At 42.3% G+C, this 20,350-nt stretch overlaps 1 protein-coding gene across 2 annotated transcripts in view; it reads right to left on the bottom strand.

The window, feature by feature from the left end:
- BMPER (BMP binding endothelial regulator) overlaps nt 1–20,350 on the bottom strand; it is a 169,237-nt gene that overhangs the window by 124,679 nt on the left and 24,208 nt on the right. For both annotated transcript variants that reach the window (XM_077916511.1, XM_028750015.2), the window contains exon 3: nt 8,108–8,207. In XM_077916511.1, the coding sequence (XP_077772637.1) occupies nt 8,108–8,207 (100 nt within the window). The remainder of the gene's footprint in view (nt 1–8,107; nt 8,208–20,350) is intronic.

Raw genomic sequence — 20,350 nt, 5'->3', positions numbered from 1 at the left:
ATGCAGAACTCTTCAGAAAACCGCCTGAATGGTAAATGTCTTCCACTTTGGCAAGTTTATTCAGCCAGGTAGAATTCCACCTGCTACATGACTGAGCACAGAGCATATTTGGCACGGAAAGTAGCAATTACTGAATTCCTCACATTCAGAGATATCTGCGAAGGCCTTGCTTTCCATCCTGCTCATTACACCATAATCAAGCATTAAGACCATTCATACTATTTATCTTCCAGATGGAGAAGAAACCTTCTGGATTAAATCAAAGGGGAGGGGGAACCACGGGCTTCATTCCAATGTACTCCTAAAGCTCAGCACAGAAGGCCAAACCACTTTCATTTCAAGTGCACTTTGTCAATTTGTACCGGCTATGCCTTTACTTCTAACCTTCAGACTACTGCATTGTACTTTATTAAGGAAAAAGAAGAAGCATGCAGTTCAAACATTTCTTTTGTTTTTAGTGAGACAGTAAATTCACATTAATTCATTTCATTTATTTTATTTATGATATGTGTGTAAAGGTAAAGGGACCCCTGACCATTAGGTCCAGTCGTGGCCGACTCTGGGGTTGCGGCGCTCATCTCGCTTTATTGGCCGAGGGAGCCGGCGTACAGCTTCCGGGTCATGTGACCAGCATGACTAAGCCGCTTCTGGCGAACTAGAGCAGCGCGCGGAAATGCCGTTTACCTCCCCGCCGGAGCGGTACCTATTTATCTACTTGCACTTTGCCGTGCTTTCGAACTGCTAGGTTGGCAGGAGCTGGGACCGAACAACGGGAGCTCACCCCGTTGCGGGCATTCGAACTGCCAACCTTCTGATCGGCAAGTCCTAGGCTCTGTGGTTTAACCCACAGTGCCACCCACATCCCTATGATATGTGTGTATGCCACCTCAATACATAAAGTTCTCTGAACAGCTTACACTTGGGCATTTTAAAAAACACCATTTATTCTTTTTTTTAAAAAAATCAGATTCCATAGGGAGAAATATTTTCCTGCCTCGTATTGCCACCTCCTTTCATCATTAAAAAAGGAGAGTTCACCAACTTCTGAGGGAGTCTGTTCCACTAGCCAACAACCCTTACTATCAGAAAGTAAAGGTCAGGGCTCCTATATAAGCATCTTCCAAAGGCAACTATTATTACATTTTAGCACAGATGTCTCTAAATAATGATACTGAAGAACAGTGAAAGATGCCCATCACTCCTTGTAGTGTGGAATCTGCCATGTTTCTAATATTGCAATATAAACTAATGAGACTTGCCCACTTTGGCCTATGAAACACATTGATGCACCAGGTTGCTAAATAAGCTGCTCGCTCTTTCCCTAAAGACTTCATTCAAAACAGTCATTTCAAAACTAAAAATTCGCCAGGCATTTTTGCTTATTTTAAGTTAGCAGGAATTTTATAAGCAGGTCGTTTCCTATACTCCCAAGAGGGAAAAATTATGGTAACATACTGTATATTGGCCCCATAATCCCCTTTTCCTACGGTGGATTTTTCTAATTCTTTTTCTTTTACTCCTTACTCCTTTTTTAAAGTTTCTCTTGGCATGAAAAATAAACATCAGGAGGGAGAAAAACATTCAAGGACATGTTATATTTAATTCTTGATAAATTGTTCCTCAGAGGAAAGTCCAGACAAACTAGTGCAGAAATATAAAAACAGCCCAACAATGCCCCTTTAAAAAAAGCATCTGTATTTCATAAACTTTAATATGTAGACCAAGTTAAAAGAACTGCAAATTCTATACACGGAGGATAGTACAGTGGTACCTCGGGTTACAGACGCTTCAGGTTACAGACTCCGCTAACCCAGAAATAGTACCTTGGGTTAAGAACTTTGCTTCAGGATGAGAACAGAAATCGGGCGGTGGCAGCAGGAGGCCCCATTAGCTAAAGTGGTACCTTAGGTTAAGATCAGTTTCAGGTTAAGAACGGACCTCCAGAACGAATTAAGTTCTTAACCCAAGGTACCACTGTAAATGCATTGTTGCATATTTTTGTAACATATTAAAATCAAAGGCACTGCCTGGCCATGCCCCAAAATGTTCTTAAATTATTTTACTGATGCAAAACTTGTAATAACCTAGCATTAATAGGACTAGCACAGACATAACCCTTAACAGACTTGCAAGGAGACTACCCCCAACCTCCCACCGTACTATTTAACATGCTCATCATAATGTCTGCATTGATATTAACTAAGATTCCCACATAAACCAACCAGAATTTGAAGCTGGTTACAAATTGCAGGGTAGCAGTCCTCTGTGGCCAGCACTGGAAAATCATGGTTAAGGACGGATCATGAAGAAATCTTTACATTTCAGCATTGGTCAAGAGGAACCTGCACACATTAAGGCTGCGGTGTGTGTTGCAGTTCAGCAATATCTGGAGGACCAGAGATCTCCCATCCCTGACTTGTGCAAAGCGCAGGATAGAAGTGTGTGTGTATGTGTGTTTCTATACTCAGCCAAACTGGGAACACTGCAATATTTACACTACCTGTTATGTTTTCAAGGGGTTGCTCGGGAGCAAGCAGGCAAATATCTCCCTACTTGGCTGTAAAGACTTGGCTTAGCTACCAAAATAAAGTTTATCAGTCCGGAGCACCACTCTCCCGTGGCTGACTAAATCACTGGTAGAATCCGTGAGTGGGCAGTTCTTAAACTTTTCCCAACAAAGCAGCTCCTTGACGCCCAGTCGGCGCCTCCCCTCTCTGCACGACTGCTTTCTGCATAAAGAGGGCGTGGGCAGCGGAGGACCCCTTCCCTCCCCGCTTCTCCCAGGCAAGGAGTCCCGGGACCGCCTCGCCACTGCCGACTCCTGCACCTCCTCTCCACTGGAGCCGCGTTTATTCTCTTCCGTTGAAGAGGAGCTACTTCCCACGATCCCTGGAGGCTCTCTATAGTCCATCTGGCTTTTGCTCTCTCCATCCTGCACTGATGGCAGTTCCCTGACACTACCTGAACAAAAACTGGACTCCCTAGACATTTGCTTTGTGAGTTAAGTCTGTGAGTGAATGCCTCACCATTCAAGGACTGCTTACTAGTCAACCGCACCATCCTGGAGCAGCCTTAAAGTTCCATGCCGGACGAAAACTTTAGTGAAAGGGGAAGTAGATACTGCTGTGTTGCTTCCTCTATAAAAAAGCAAACTTCTGATTTTTTTGATATTTTTTTTAAGGAACAACATGATTTATTAACTTGTAAAGATAAAAGCAACTGTGCTCAAGGAATAATCTTTCAAGTTGGCTTCTCTGATTATCTCAGCTAGCAATCTAGTACTAGTCTCGGTTAGTTCTCAAAACTGGGAGATGGGGGTGCGGAGAACTGGGGTGCAAATTGCTTAAAAAGCGCCCCTCCATCTTTTAGATGGAGTTGGCATATATTGGGGTTGCATGTCTTAATACGCTGCCCCTCCCATGGCACTTGGAATTGGTACTCAAGCATGCTCATTGGAGGGGGGAAACTGGGCATATTTCAACTGTGCATGCATTGAATGGATGGTAAATCACCAGCAGCAGCAAAAAAAACCAATATACGTGCATGACAGAAATAGAGAATGAATGGCATTTGAAAAGAAGGAGGAGTACACGGCTACGCAGAACTGTGGAAAGTTACCCAAACTTCTTATAGACGAGATACACCTCTTTCTGAATTAAAGTTAAATGCCAGCTTCTCTTACAGCAGTTGACTATTAAAAGAGGAAGATTCACCTGCCCTTACCAGAACCCACCTCCTGTGTTGCCACAAGACCTGCTCACTTGCTCTCACTAAAGCAGTGACTGAATACTGGTGTGAGCCACACCTGCAGGACAATATGTATATGCATAAAGTAATTTATGGGTATGTTCACATTCTTCTTCTTTTATTCTTTGGCGATCACTCGTAGCCGAGTAAGATGGTCTTCCATGAACACGGTCTTAACAGTGAGTCCATAAGTGACTGTGGAGGCCAATTCTAGATCCACACGTCCTTCCACAGTGGGGACATAGGTTTCCAGGTGGGAGTTGTTCACATTACAACTTATACAGCATCCAGTGTGTTCCCACTGCTAATTTTTGGCATTGCATTCACATGGCATTAGTCACAATCCATATCGATCCTGCAGTTTCTTGACAAAAACTGCTGTTGGATGCAGGGGTTTTTCTCAAACCAGCTTTGATCTGATCATAGACAACTGGAAGCAGAATAAGTCGTAATGCGAACACAGTCTAACAGTCATCAGGAGGAGCAGGTGAGCACACAAATGTAGATGACAGTTGAATGAGTAGGTGTTCCATGGGGGTTTCCAAGGTGGGGGGACCAATAAGTTCATGTGTATCCGGTGAAAACATGACTGCCCTCTCTCTGATGCAAACAGCTCTGTGCAAATGTGGCTTGAAATGCAGAAAGGCAACGTGAATTTACCCTAACTTTCTCCATATAGAAAAAGTGTGTCTTTAGAAATTATAAAATTCCATTCAAAGGCAAATGTCACATTAATCAAAACTTGGGAGTTGTTGTTTTTTTAGGGGCATGCCACAGACATTGTGAAGGTATATTCGCACGACAAGCATGCTGATTTTATATCAGTTTAGCTGTTGCTAAAGAATCCTGGAGATTGTGATTTAGTGAATTTGCCGACACTCCCCTGTGGGAAGTCCCTGGGCCACCTCTGGGAAGAGGAGACAACTAGTAAAATGCTATCGCGCAGTGAGTGAAAGGAAATGGTTGTGATCCTAAACTATCACTTGACACCATGGTGGTTGCCCTTGGACAAAGACTAGGCATTCTTATCTGTGGGGATCCTGCCAAAGAAGGCATTGGATTAGATAACCAGAAACCACTTCCAAAGTCATCCTTCTACAGTTCTAGGGTGTGATCTTTGCCCTGCACTCATATTGACATCAATGGGAGGTGTGCATTGGGAACAAGAACAGAGTATGGCTCACAGTTATCATAAACGTACCTTATCCATCTCCAATCCACTAATAACAAACACTTATTCAGAAAGCAAATACATATTGTTATAGATGGAGACAAACCCAAATTAAAATGACATATCTCCGTCCAACTAAATAAGGAAAGACTGCCAAATCCATTTCTATAACAATCCGTGATCTCATATGTTTTGATTAAATATATTGAATAAATGAGAGAAGGGAAAAGGCATGTTTTGCCCTACTGCTACAACTGTAGGAGAAACGAGGCAAAAATTCACGATTTAACTCTTTCTATAGAATTACATAAAGGTCTGCAAAAATCTTGTTTTCCTGTTAGGAAAGCAATTCAATACTAAGGGCTTAGTTAGTTGCACTCAGTTCCTGCTGAAACCTTTGGGACTTAATATCAGTCATTACTGTACTAACTTTTCACATTGATTTCAATGGGGCCTAAGAGCAGTTTAGTCTGGATCCAACCCCATGAGGCCCGTATTTCTAAAAAAGGAGGTCTGGTATGACCTATGACTCCCTGAAAATCATGTGCCGCAACTAGAAGCCTTTTCCAGACATCTCAATCTGTCTGAGCTGGTTGTGGTTGCTCCACCACCAAGAACATTTCACTCTCCACATGCTTAAGCAACTCTTTCAGAATGGTTACTTCACATACTCTTGCACAAGGGATAAGCCTTGTATTGAAAACAGGTTTCAGGGGTAATCTTGGTAAGTGAGTCCTTGCTACAATACAGTATGACAACAGAATGCATTGCCTAATGGGCGTCTGTGCATCTACCCATGTGTCAAAGTCATGCTAAAGAAGGTATTCAAAGAGGAATCTAAAGAAGACCAGGTCATGTCTAAGGCCACTAACAAAGCTGCAAATTTTGCTTTCGCCAGCCATAGTGAAAAAATCTACAAATATGTCAAATCCCTTCTACTGGCAATAGCACTGTCTGTAGTTCAGCATCTAGAACATAGCTGATTTAGATTATTTTGTAAATGTAGCTGTCTTCCTCAGTGACTGGCTGGATGCACGACTGCTTACACAAAGCCTGCCACACTGTAATTGCTCTAGGTATGTGAGGTGCTCCAAAACCACATGAATTCCTCTGTCTTGTAGCTAAATTTCCTTTCCAGCCTTGATACTCTGGCTGTAATTATGAGACATCCTTGGCAGTTTTAATCAGTTACCCCAAAGGCAAAGAATGAAACCAAAGAATGAAATCTAACCCTAGACCAGGGGTGGCTAATCTAAGGCTCTCCATATGTTGCTTACTACAACTCCTAGCAGCCTCAGTCAGTGTGCCCAATGACCAAGGATGGTGGGAGATGTTGCTCAGCAACATCCAGAAGGCCACCCCTCTTGTAAACACGTGACTACACTGAAGAATGGGAACAGATAGCTACATGTTTCTGCATGGAAACACCCAGAACTGGCAAAATCCATAATATAATCGAGTCACTGATGGATTATACCAACCTCTTTTGGGTTGCATAATACAAGCAAGATATAAATGCTTTCAATAAAAAAAGGAGATATATAGTAAGTTGAACGTATGAAGCATCTGATTAGCAGGACATAATTTCAATGTGGTGTGATGCTTAGGGCCCAATTAATAAACGGGAGCAACCAATACCCAGAGATATTAAAGGTACATGAATACAGACGATATTAACAGCCAGGGTGAGACCCATTAGTAAATTTTAAATGTATGCAATTTCAGTTTACATGTTTCTTAAAAGTTGCTGCCGCAAACTGTAGGTTTGATTGTTTGTTTTAAAGCCAGCATTTTATATAAATTGGTGGATTCAGGTTGGTCTAGCAGGGCACACACTCAGAAAAACAAGGCTGCATGCCAGAAAAAGTGCATAAACATATCAGCCATCAAATGCTTTTATTCATCAAGGAAAAATACACATCCATATCCACCACATCTGTTTTGTCAGAATCATAGCATATTCTGTTTTCTTTCTCTTGTGTTTCCCCCCTGTATATTGATATTATGTTTGTGTTGGTTGTGGGGTTCAGAGCTCCCCATCAACATACCCCCCTTTAAGTTACTCCATGCATGTCAGGAGCACTTGTCAGAAAACTTTTTGTTGTTTTTCTATTTAAAACAGATTTATCCTACATTACTCTCACTGCTTTTCTATTTAAAACGTGCCCTTTTCTTTTAAATGCAATCCTTCAAATACGCAGTGAAAAATGTTCAGTGAATCATTCACATTTCTGGAAATCTGACCTAGCGCTGTTAAAAGTTGTAGTGATTCATTAGAACTTTCAAAGATAATTTAATTGATTGGCCAACAAAATGAACTGTTTCTGTATCTTATCGCTTTATTATGGCCAATGACCAGTAATTGTTATTACAGAAGCATCAAACCTATTGATAAATAAACTACACTTTTTGTTCTAACAACAAGTAACAGTGAACAATAAATTGCTGCTACTAACAGTAAGTGATGCTTTTAACGTGTTACCTTCCCCAACACCCTTAATGTTCTGGACTACAACTCCCATCAACTCCAGCCAGCATAGCCATTTTGATATCAGTTGTTGAGCACTGCAGCAGGAAAATGGAAGGTCTCACTAAGCCATAGTTTGGCTTACCAACGTTGTGAGAACCAGCTCAAAGAGACAAGGCATGCTGCAATAACACCAGCAACAGTAATGCCACCAATAATAGATAGGTGTCGACTGAGGAGATGGTTGGCACCACTTTAACAATTAGTGGGAAGGTATTGATTTATCATTTTCATGCCTCCTGTTAGTTAAAAGGCAGGTAAATGAACAAACTCATTTGCAGTGGTTGTGCCACAGTGCGCAGCAAGGTTGGGGCTGCGGTGCACCCTGATCTCCATCCAGTCCAATTTCTGCAGCATACCAGGAAGGAGAGGAGAAGGGTTATGGTAGCAAAGGAGCACCAGATTGGCATTGCCGGCAGGTTTGCACCATGCTGACCTTGCCACTGTTCCTGCGTCATCACCGCTCCTCGCCACCCTGGGATGCTGTCGTGACTCCGCTGGACAAGGGCTGAGTGGATGACACAGTTCCACCTTTCTGTCTACTGCTGGGTGTGTTTCTGTGTGGGCAAATTCTGTAGAGCTTTGGGCTTTATTCTGTCAAATATATATGCAATAACTTTTAAAAAAGAACAACTGAGAGATAAGCATGAAGTCCACTGCACCTTTACATCGCTCGCAGCACATCCCTCTCTGCTTTATGACCAGAGCACACTCCTTAGAAAGCACTGGGCACTTCTCTCGTTTGCATGTCACTTCCTTGTTCTGTGGGGAGGAAAAGAGGAGAGCAAAATAACAGCATCAGTCTCCATTTTCTCCCAATAAGGTAGCACGCCATGAAGTCAGATTCAGAAAATCTTCCCTCTGCTCCACAAGGAATCGTTGGAATACAGAGAGGACATTATACCCCTTCTTCATACAGAGATGCTTTCCCTCTTGCGACACAAACGCATCAGCAGGGAGTTGAAAAACTGGGGAGAAAGGGGGAGTGGTGGCAACTTTAAAAAGGATACTGAACCTAGATAAAGTTATGCCAAAGGAAACATGTGACTCGTTTCATACTAATGTTACTTTTTGGTATACTGTAGAAATGATAATATTTGTGTAAACTATAGCTGGGACTTCAGAATACCTGGCATTGGACTTCCTTGTGCGAACAAAAATATTTAGCCACGACTATTCAACAGGTTTGCATAGTAGAGTTTGTTAAAAAAAAAAAAGTCTGAATTTCCAAACCAAATAAAGACAAAGATGGCTTCAATGAACTTCTTTCTTTCTAACAAACAATAAAACTGCAAACTAAAGACACAATCCAGGGAACACAGGCAGCAGCAATGATGAAAAGAAGGGAAAAGTTCTTTAAATAAATACATGGTCAAATAAATACATGGTAAATAAATACATGGTACAAATGCTACCACTCAGTGGATTTGTAACTGGCTGACTGACCGAACCCAAAGGGTGCTCATCAATGGTTCCTCTTCATCCTGGAGAAGAGTGACTAGTGGGGTGCCACAGGGTTCTGTCTTGGGCCCGGTCTTATTCAACATCTTTATCAACGACTGATCAAATTTGCAGATGACACCAAACTGGGAGGGGTGGCTAACACCCCAGAGGACAGGATCACACTTCAAAACAACTTTGACAGATTAGAGAACTGGGCCAAAACAAACAAGATGAACTTTAACAGGGAGAAATGTAAAGTATTGCACTTGGGCAAAAAAAATGAGAGGCACAAATACAAGATGGGGGACACCTGGCTTGAGAGCAGTACATGTGAAAAGGATCTAGGAGTCTTGGTTGACCACAAACTTGACATGAGCCAACAGTGTGACGCGGCAGCTAAAAAAGCCAATGCAATTCTGGGCTGCATCAATAGGAGTATAGCATCTAGATCAGGGGAAGTAATAGTGCCACTGTATTCTGCTCTGGTCAGACCTCACCTGGAGTACTGTGTCCAGTTCTGGGCACCACAGTTCAAGAAGGACACTGACAAACTGGAACGTGTCCAGAGGAGGGCAACCAAAATGGTCAAAGGCCTGGAAACGATGCCTTATGAGGAACGGCTAAGGGAGCTGGAGAAGAGGAGGTTAAGGGGTGATATGATAGCCATGTTCAAATATATAAAAGGATGTCACATAGAGGAGGGAGAAAGGTTGTTTTCTGCTGCTCCAGAGAAGCGGACACGGAGCAATGGATCCAAACTACAAGAAAGAAGATTCCACCTAAACATTAGGAAGAACTTCCTGACAGGAAGAGCTGTTCGACAGTGGAATTTGCTGCCAAGGAGTGTGGTGGAGTCTCCGTCTTTGGAGGTCTTTAAGCAGAGGCTTGACAACCATATGTCAGGAGTGCTCTGATGGTGTTTCCTGCTTGGCATGGGGTTGGACTCGATGGCCCTTGTGGTCTCTTCCAACTCTATGATTCTATGATTCTAAACATTATGCCCTTTCAAGTCTCATTAGTTTAAATTAGGAGTGACTAAGCTTTTTCAGACTGGGGGCCACATTTGCTGTTGGCCAACCCTCCCAGGGCCACATGGTAGAAACAGCCATGGGCAAGTGAAAGCAGGAGCCACTCTAACTTGTGTGATCACTCTGCACATTCTCTACAGCCTAGCAGGACATGGCTCTCTCTGATCTTCAGGGACTGGAAGAGAAGAGAGCGCTAATTTTCTACTCATCACAGCACTGGACTGGGAAGGAAGATGATGGGAAGTTAAGATACCCTAAACCCCCTAATGAACTGGCTTCTCCTTCCTCTTGCAAACAACCACTGCAAGCAGGTCAGGGCACTACAGAAACAGAAAGGGGTGTGCCCGTTCTCATTTTTAATTTTGTGTTTTAATTTCACCTGAATTGTGCCCCTTACATTACAAAAAAAATTAAATAACTGATCTCAAACTGTCGGTACAAGACCTGATTCAAGGCTACATGGCTGCAGCAGTGTGAGAGCACTTCTTGCTGCGATTCAGCTTGCTTCCAGTAAGAAAAACTGAGTGAAGGTAGTAATACTGGTAATAAATAACAAAACTGATGGGTGACAATCTTCTGATCTTCAAGCATCTCCTAGCACTCGGCCCCACCCTAGCCTTGCACCATTTATTTTTTTAGAAATCACATTTTACTACTGGAAATTCCTTCCTTAAACACAGCAAAGTGGGGGGGGGGGGCTCTGCATAAAGCCCCACCTATAATTACTGGTTTGGTCCATTACATGACACAGAAGCTCATTTGCCAGATGGCACTGTCCACTTAGCAGATCATATGGCATAATTAGAGACCCCCAAAAGGAGGGGGAAATCAAAGGGGAAGGAAGAATGTCAATCATAAAATGAAGTCATGAAGAGGCTCTGAGCTTCATTGTTTCCTAAGGCCCAAGCCAAGGTACGTTTAAAGGTTAGCTCAAAGTCTTTACTATAAGTGAGGGCTTTTAAAAGACGGGGCTGTATCTTCCCAACTATCCTACGCCATCTTATTCCTTCTGCAGTAAGTGCAGACAATGTTTTGTTATAAGCTATGATTCATTATTCCCTCACCAAGCCAAATCTGCAATTATTTCAACTGCAGTGACTATAAAGTATGAGCAGGAAGAATTTGAGTTCTCAAGCAGAGGATCAGCTGCTGTAAGAATACTGTCTATTGTCAGAATGATTCAGTCCTGTGTTATTCTGGCTCTTTTGCACAAGTATACAATTGCAAACACTTAGTCATAAATCTGGGTTACGTGGACTCCAGCTCACCAATACAGCTCCCTTGCACTTCCGAATCGGCTCAATGCAAGCACAGTGTACATTTAGGAAACTGGCTAAGTAATGTCAGGGCCAAAATTTGTCTTTTAACGGGGCACCATTTAAGAAAGGGGCAGAGAGATTTTTCCATGTAAGCAAAGATTCAAGTAATATATTCAAACTTAAAATGCAGAAAAGCTGCCTATGTTAAGAGATGTGTTCCGATTTATTTTTAAAAAACCTAACCAAGTCATCAACACACATTTAAGAGTCACTATTATTATTATTAATTACATTTCTATACTGCCCTTCTTCAAATCACAGGGATTTCAAGCGCATGCCCATTTGCTTATTCATCTACAACTAGCTAGTTTGGGGTTCTTCCTGATGTTTAGTTTGAATCTCTTTTCTTGGAACTTGAAGCCATTGGTTCAGATCCTAGCATCTGGAACAAGAGAAAACAAGCTTGCTCCATGTGATAGCCCTTTAGATATTTGAAGATGGCTATCATAACTCCTCTCGGCCTCCTCTTTTCTAGGCTAAACAGACCCAATTCCCTCAACCATTGCTCATAAGGCTCAGTTTCCAGACCCCTGATCATCCTGGTCTTCCTCCTCTGCACAAGTTCCAGCTTGTCCATATCCTTCCTACATTGTGGTGCCCAGAACTGAATACAGTACTCCAGGAGTGGTCTGACCAATGCAGAATACAGTGGGACACTAGACTTCTATTGATCCAGCCTAGAATGGCATTTGCTATTTTTTCTGCTGCATCACAGTTAACTCATGTTAAGCTTGTAGTCTACTAAGACCTCTAAAGCCTTTTTACATCTACTACTGGCAAGCCAGGTGCCCCCCCCCCCCATCTTATACTGGTGCAGTTGGTTATTCCTGCCTAAGTCCAGAACCTGACAGTTATCCCTACTGAAATTCATTTTGCTAGTTTTGGCCCAGTTCTCCAATCTGTTGTCATACTGAATCGAAATTCTGTTTTCAGCAGCATTGTCTACCCCTCCATTTTGGTGCCATCTGCAAATTTGATGAGTATCCCTTCAAGACCTTCATCCAAGTCCTTTATAAAGATATGTTGAAGAACAACGAGCCCAGGACAGAACCCTCTATTACCCCACTTGCCACTTTTCTCCTAGGATGTCGATGAATGAGTCAACCGGCTACAAAGCCACCTAACAGTTATCTCGTCCAGACAGAGCATACCCATCATGTCTAGTATCCACTGATAGCCTTATCCTCCACATATTTTTCTAATCCTGTATTGTGGGAGCAAATTCCATAGTTTAACCATGGATTGTGTGAAGAGGTACTGTATTTGCTTTCGCCTGACCTGAATCATTTAGCAATTCCCTTCTGTACCCTGAAATAGAGCCACTACCATGAAAACAAAACACAGGATTCTCCCACAACTGTTCACTTAGAATTGCTATATTAAAAACTCATATGGGGGGAAAACCCCAAGCCTTCTCCTTTGTCTCGTTCTCCCACTTTAATATCCATGCAATTGTTCTACTCCCTCCCCTCCTCTTTCAAAGTCTCTTCTCACCACCCACTTCTTTTGCAAATCAATTCCCAGTCCAGCCTAAGCCCTAATTATGCATCTACTACTACCAGGGTGTCACCCCACCTTACCCCATGGCCAACGCACACTCCCTCCCTCCAGGTTGCAAGTGAATTTTTCAGTCGCTTCAAATTAACTGAAACATCCAGCACAAGGAAATGTCCTGTGTAGCTCAAAAGTTTGCATACAACATTGCGGTCTTAGCCAATGTACTATTTTACCATTCCTTTCTGGCCAAAAGGATTTGTCAAAGTTCCAGACGTAATGGAGCATTGTTTTATAATAGAGGTAAAAAGCAAAACAAAAAGCTGTCTGCCTGATGAAGAGGTCTATACAGGTCGAAAACCTGCATGATTCTCTGCCAGCACACAGTTGGCTCAAGGAAGATATTGCATTACCTATTCTATACTTCAAAAGATCTGCTGAATATTCATCTCTTAAAACAAGCATGTGTAATTCCACTGAAACCTTTGGAGTTGTGCCTGCTTTCTGCTCCAGCTAGATATGACCCTTAAACCATTCCAGAATATTCCTTTGAAAAGTGTTATGGTCTAACATGATTCATACCATGTAGCCTATATCTTCAGAAATGTCATGAACAGTAAAACTTGATGTGGAGGAAAAGGACATTTCTCTGTATAATCATTCCACCCCTCCCCTTTTTTTATCTTGCCCCTCAGATTAAGCAGAGTTGGTAAATCATTGTTTGGTCTATTGTAGTCTACTGTTGTAAAAGGCAGGTCTCCGAGGCCCTGTATGGATTGTAAGGAAAGAAGATAAAACCTCATCAAACAAGGAACAATTCTGTTGCTTTTTGTTTTAATCCGCCTCCCAAAATTTCACTCTTAAGTGGTGCCACTAGTCTAGTGAAATCCGTCTTGTTCTTTGTAGGGGACGAGAGGGGGAGTGGAGTAACTAGGTCAAATAAGCCTTAACTGGGAAATCTGTTGCTTCCAGTTGTTTCTTTAACCATAAAGTGCATCATTTCAATACTTTCTTCCAGCCGTTAACTCGAAGCAAAAAAGGGACAAAAATAAAGAAAAGCCAATACAGCCAAAACTCTTTATACATTGTCTACAGTGTGCTTCAGAAGCTGTTGAAAGCTCACAGATCTGTCGATAATGCTCCTTCAAAGGAAGGGGGGGGGGACCCCGTCTGACTGCAACTTTCGGAAGCCAACTTTTTTATAAGGCAAGGAGGAGAGGATTTTCTCCCTCTTTTGTCATTAAAAAAATAAATAAAGGACAGCAGTGTACTTTTGGCATCCGTGAGTACAGAAGAGACATATTGCTCATAAATATATAAACCATTTTATAAATCATAAAGCTAGGAGTCAGGCAAAATCCATAATAGGATCCCAAGATTCATAATAAATAATATGTAATTACAGTCATGCACAACAGTTATTTTAAACAGATGGTTTACAGATTCACATCTGGGTGTTTTTTAAATTTAGTTTTCATGCATAAACACCGGGAGAGATCATAAATATTAGACCATGGATGGTTGTTTTTTTTAAAAAAAGAAAAAACCTCAGGACACTGGGAGGAAGATCTCCCTCTGAAGTTAACAGTTGCTGTGCATGGTATAGTAGTGGGTTCCTGAGAAGCTCCCGCTCACTTCATTGTGGCTTGTGCAAGAGAACTTCCCTGATGATTCTGCAGGGTACAGTCAGGATGAGGTGGGAAGTGGTGGGTGGGAGAGTAGATAGTGTTTCTAAAACCAATGCAGAGTGACAATTGATGCAATTACACTATGATTACTTGGCCAGACATTCAGGGCTTATCCTAGAATCTCAGATTTGCCTGAAAATAAGGAATTTGGGGTTACTTGGAAGAGTCAATTGGATAATTCTATCTACTAGAGGCCTACACCTAGAGATTTTCAAATCAATACATACAGCTCCCACCTCACCCCATGCCACTGTCTTGATTGCTTCCCACTCTTATCTCTGTAAATTACCTTTTAGTTCCTTCCTCTCTGCTTTCTTAGAGTCCTCCTGTTTCTCCAACTTGTTTTCTCATCCAACCCTTCTACTTATCTTTCCCTTAAAGCCCCCACTTCTGAGAATACTGCAAATACTTTCTGCCACTTCTCTCAGGTATTAGGAACTTCATTTCTCTTGAGTTGCCCTCATTCCTGGCCTCATTTCACATAGTTTCTCAACTTCTCCAGCATTCTTACTGTTGTCAGTCCCTCCCCTTACATATTCCACCTAGCAGACACACCTATCCTGAAGCCCTGTGCAAGGTTTCTGTCAACCAAATTAATCTTCCAATTTGTCCACAGAAGCTGCATTGTTTCGTCAACTACCTATCACTAAGCTCTCCCTCTCAGCAATTAAAATGTTTAAGAACATTCCATAGTCTCACAGCAGCCCAGCCAATGGCTGAGAGGATCAGAACAATTTCTTCTGTAAAATTAGCAAAAGAGCTACCATTTTCAGAGATAAGGAGTGTGAAAGAGCTCCCATAGACAGCTAGGGGGAAAAAGGCACATCTGTGCTTTGTTCACAAATATACATTCCTCCCCCAACCAGGTCCATATCAATGAATAAACTCCAGCTCCTCGAAAGATTCCATCAACGGTGTCTCTGAAAAATTTTACACATCACTTGGGAAGACAGGCAAACTAATACCAGTGTACTGGAAGAAGCAAAGATCACCAGTGTTGAAGCAATGATTCTTCAACGTCAACTTCGTTGGGACTGGTCATGTTGTGCGGATGCCTGATGATTGTCTTCCAAAGCAACTACTCTATTCCAAACTTAAAAATGGAAAGCGTAATGCTGGTGGTCAACAAAAGAGGTTTAAAGACTCTCTCAAGGCAAATCTTTAAAAAATGTAGTATAAACACTTGCCTATGAGTGTTCCAACTGGAGAACAGCCTTTACCAAAGGTGTCATAGGCTTTGAAGACACTCGAACTCAGGATGCAAAGGAGAAATGTGCTAAGAGGAAGGCACGCTTGGCAAAGCCACAACGTGATCAACTCCCGCCCGGAAACCACTGGAAGTATGTGTGGATCCAGAATTGGCCTCCATAGTCACTTACGGAATCATTGTTAAAACTGTGTTTATGGAAGACAATCCTACTCGGCTACAAGTGATCGCCAAAGAAGAAGAAGAAAGAAGAAAAAGAATGCCCTACACAAGTAAATAAGTTTATTCATGAATACTTATTGGGGTGAAGGTTACACATACCCCCTTAGTTCTGCTGACACTCCTTTCTTACAAGAAGGCAGGCTTTTAAATCTCTGCCGATTTGTACCCCAGTCACTTTGTTACATAGGAGGCCCTGAGATACAGTGGTGCCTCGCAAGACGAAAAGAATCCGTTCCGCGATTCTCTTCGTCTTGCGCTTTTTTCGTCTTGCGAAGCAAGCCCATTAGCGGATTAGCGCTATTAGCGGCTTAGCGGGCTTAGCAGATCAGCTGTTAAGCGGCTTAGCAGATCAGCTGATAAGCGGCTTAGCGGTCAGCTGTTAAGCGGCTTAGCGGATCAGCTGATAAGCGGCTTAGCGATCAGCAGTTAAGTGGCTTAGCGGCTTAGCAGATCAGCTGATAAGCGGCTTAGCGGCTTGGGGAAAAGGGGGGGGAACCTGCAGAAACTCGCAAGACATTTTCATCTTGCGAAGCAAGCCCATAGGAAATTCGTTTTGCGAAGCACCTCCAAAACGGAAAACCCTTTCGTCTAGCGGGTTTTCCGTCTTGCGAGGCATTCGTCTTGCGGGGCACCACTGTATAAAGTCATTTCTATCCACAGAGCTTCCTTCTTTGCTTAATTTCTTGGTTATGCTAGAGTGCAGCTCTAGGATGTGAGAGAAGCAACCCAGCAACAAACTTTGACATACATAATGAACAAGAGAGATCTGATCACTTCATTAGAAGCCAGTTTCTTTTACTAATCATGAATTACTGGACTGAAATTTCATTTTCTGTGGTAATCAAAGTTTGCGTCAAGTCATTCACAAGGCAGACAAACCTAACAGAGGCTGACTTCAATGTTGCCTGTTCTGCAATCTTGCCTCACCAATAATTTATTCATCCCCAAAGCATGGCCTATATTTTACCTACCATCAAAGAGCTCTGTGTATAAAAGGCCCATTATAATGACAAATCATATCAGAAATAAATAAAAAAAATCCTTAACTCATATGGTATAGTAAAATAAAATGCCAACATGAAAAGTTTTTTTTAATCGAAAATGTTTGGCAAAGACCTGGAACAGGATCTGTTCCAAACCACAGTTTTAGGTCAGCTGCCAAAATTCCAACAGGATTCCCTATTGCGTCTCAGCTAAAAGAAAGAAAAAAGAAACTATCAACCACTCTTAAGAATTGCTTTCTTCAACAGGCATGTGGCTTGGAACAGGAGCTGTGCTTTCTTTTGGGAATGTGGGGAGCACTCTAGAATAACTTGACTTGCTGTGTTCTGAGCCTAAGGTTTGATTATAAGGTGCAGAGGGAAAACAGCCTGTACAACGAGCACAGATGCTAATTCTCAAGATGCTAATTTCACTTCCAGTGTTACATTCCAGCTGTGTTTTCTTATTCTTCTTGTTTTGAAAAGATGTTTTCAACAGCCTTGTATTGTATTTTCAGTGTCATGCAGCTTTTCAAAATATTTCTCCTGTGCCACTTCAATAAATCTGGAAAACACATAATCTACCCTTTGTTACATATGCTCAAAATCCTGGATAGCGTTGAAGATCTCATTGGGTCATTTCACATGGGTATGTATTCTAAAGAGCAGAAGAGGAATCATCATGCTCAAACACTGCACATGAAGCATTTTGTACAAGCCTAGGCTTATATCATTTATTGTATTTGCTAATGCAGATATGCAGATGACACAACCTTGATGGCAGAAAGTGAGGAGGAATTAAAGAACCTTTTAATGAGGGTGAAAGAGGAGAGTGCAAAATATGGTCTGAAGCTCAACATCAAAAAAACGAAGATCATGGCCACTGGTCCCATCACCTCCTGGCAAATAGAAGGGGAAGAAATGGAGGCAGTGAGAGATTTTACTTTCTTGGGCTCCATGATCACTGCAGATGGTGACAGCAGCCACGAAATTAAAAGACGCCTGCTTCTTGGGAGAAGGGCAATGACAGGCCTAGACAGCATCTTGAGAAGTAGAGACGTGACCTTGCCAACAAAGGTCCGTATAGTTAAAGCCATGGTTTTCCCAGTAGTGATGTATGGAAGTGAGAGCTGGACCATAAAGAAGGCTGATCGCCGAAGAATTGATGCTTTTGAATTATGGTGCTGGAGAAGACTCTTGAGAGTCCCATGGACTGCAAGAAGATCAAACGCATCCATTCTTAAGGAAATCAGCCCTGAGTGCTCACTGGAAGGACAGATCGTGAAGCTGAGGCTCCAGTACTTTGGCCACCTCATGAGAAGAAAAGACTCCCTGGAGAAGACACTGATGCTGGGAAAGATGGAGGGCACAAGGAGAAGGGGGCGACAGAGGATGAGATGGTTGGATAGTGTTTTCGAGGTTACCAGCATGAGTTTGACCAAACTGCGGGAGGTAGTGGAGGACAGAGGTGCCTGGTGTGCTCTGGTCCATGGGGTCACGAAGAGTCGGACACGACTAAACGACTAAACAACAACAACAACAACAACAATCTACTACTATTTAGACTTGCTTGCTACCCAAAGGTCTCTAAGCAATTTACAGCATGTTAGATGCCTACATTTGTACCTGAGTTACAAATATGAATGGGTGGTTGGATAAATCTCTGTTCAGCCTAAACATCTTTGCCTCAGGACCTGTCCAAGCTATCCATGAGGTCCTGCTTCATGTTGTTGTAACCAACTGAAGGCACGTCAAGTGGTGAAGAAAAACATCACTTTTCAGTAATGGTGCTCTTCTTGTGAAACTCCTTGCATAGTGCAGTCAAGTTTGCCATGGTACCAGCCCCATGCTGAATCGTGCCGACGAATCTTTCCGTTAAAGTAAATTCAGTGAATTCTCGGTTCCGACATAGCATTTGCTATATGCGCATTTCAGCTGGAACCATTCCAAAAGCACTGCTGCATCCATGCCAAAACTGGCCCTGAATCTTGCAGGTTGAAAGGACCACAGTGCCCAGAGCAGCAGGGCGTTGTTGATACGAAGTATGGATGGTGTTACAGATCTGGCTACGAGGGGTCTCTGCCAACATCTATTACTCCCTTTGGCATTCCAGCCTGGCCCAAAGGAGATATTAATCAAAGCAAAGGTTTGAGCTTGCACAAAGACCCTACATAATTTACACTGCAAATTTTCATCCTGCCACCAAGTTATATAAGCAGTTCACACCACTCCCTAAAGGCCAAACAATCACTTCCTGTGGTGTGCCTGATGCTTAAACAAATTTTATCCTGCACTCAGCTGCACACCTGAGTCTTTCAGTCTGTAGGATATGGCCCTTGTGCTACAGAAATAAATGTGTGTGCTTGTACTGGTGTAAAAATGACAGAGAGAGAAGGGGAGGGAAGGGAACACTATATCCCCATTTAAATACAATAGTTGGATGGGATGGGAGTTCACTATATTAAACATATGTTTTGCTCTGTTTCCCTAACTGCCACTGCTTTCCCCTCATTCACCTCAATGGATTGAAACAGTTTATGGTTTAAGCAGTTTCACTCACAATAAAAACTTGGGGTTGGATGAAAAAAACCTTTTAAAAAATAAATTAATAAGCACATGTATTCTTATTTTAATTTTATTTATTAAATTTGTATACCACCCAATACCCGCAGGTCTCAGGGCGGTTACAACATAAAATCACAATACAAAAACACCAAATACATAATAAAACAAAAAAAACAACAACCCAATAACCCCCCCAACACAGTTTAAAATTGCATTGGAAGTCAATCAGCCAAAGGCCTGGTTGAAGAGGAAAGTTTTTGCCTGTTGCCTAAAGGTGTATAATGAAGGCACCAGCCAAACCTCCCTAGGGAGAGCATTCCACAAATGGGAAGCCACTGCAGAGAAGGCCCTGTTCTCGTCTTGCCACCCTCCGGACCTCTAATGGAGGAGGCACATGAAGCAGGGCCTCAGAAGATGATTTCAGGGTCTGGCTGGGTTCATATGGAAAGAGGCGGTCCTTGAGATATATATGTAGATATATGCATGCTCTGATGCCAAGTGAAGGCCATTCTGCCCAGGCTCTTCAATTCCCTTTGATAACGTGAGCCTCAGTTCTGTTTTGTTTTTAAAACAAATTTTGGGTTGTAGCAGCTTTTGTTTTGCTATACTTACAGAGTTCCTCCATTTTAAAAAGCAACTTTCTGTTTTGCTTTGATCGCAAGTCATCCAGACAATGTTATGTTATGGGGCGGCAAACAAATGTCAGCAATAAATCGTTTGAGCACCAAGGTGAAAGTATGTTGCCACTGACACCATCCAGTAGATACTTGTGGAAGTCACACCAAAATGTACACATCTGTTGCTAGCTATGCCTACAAGAGGCGACTTTTGCCTCTACCAGAGTACAGCTTGAAAGACCATGGAAACTATTTTATTAAATATAGCAAATAGAACAACAGCAAAACAAAGAACAAACCCCATCTATTCAAGGCACCAAGGGTAAGTAGATACATTGGGGG

This window comes from Podarcis muralis, chromosome 12 (assembly GCF_964188315.1).
Source record: "Podarcis muralis chromosome 12, rPodMur119.hap1.1, whole genome shotgun sequence".
Classification (NCBI taxonomy): Eukaryota; Metazoa; Chordata; class Lepidosauria; order Squamata; family Lacertidae; genus Podarcis; species Podarcis muralis.
This window is presented reverse-complemented; position numbering and strand designations above follow the sequence as displayed.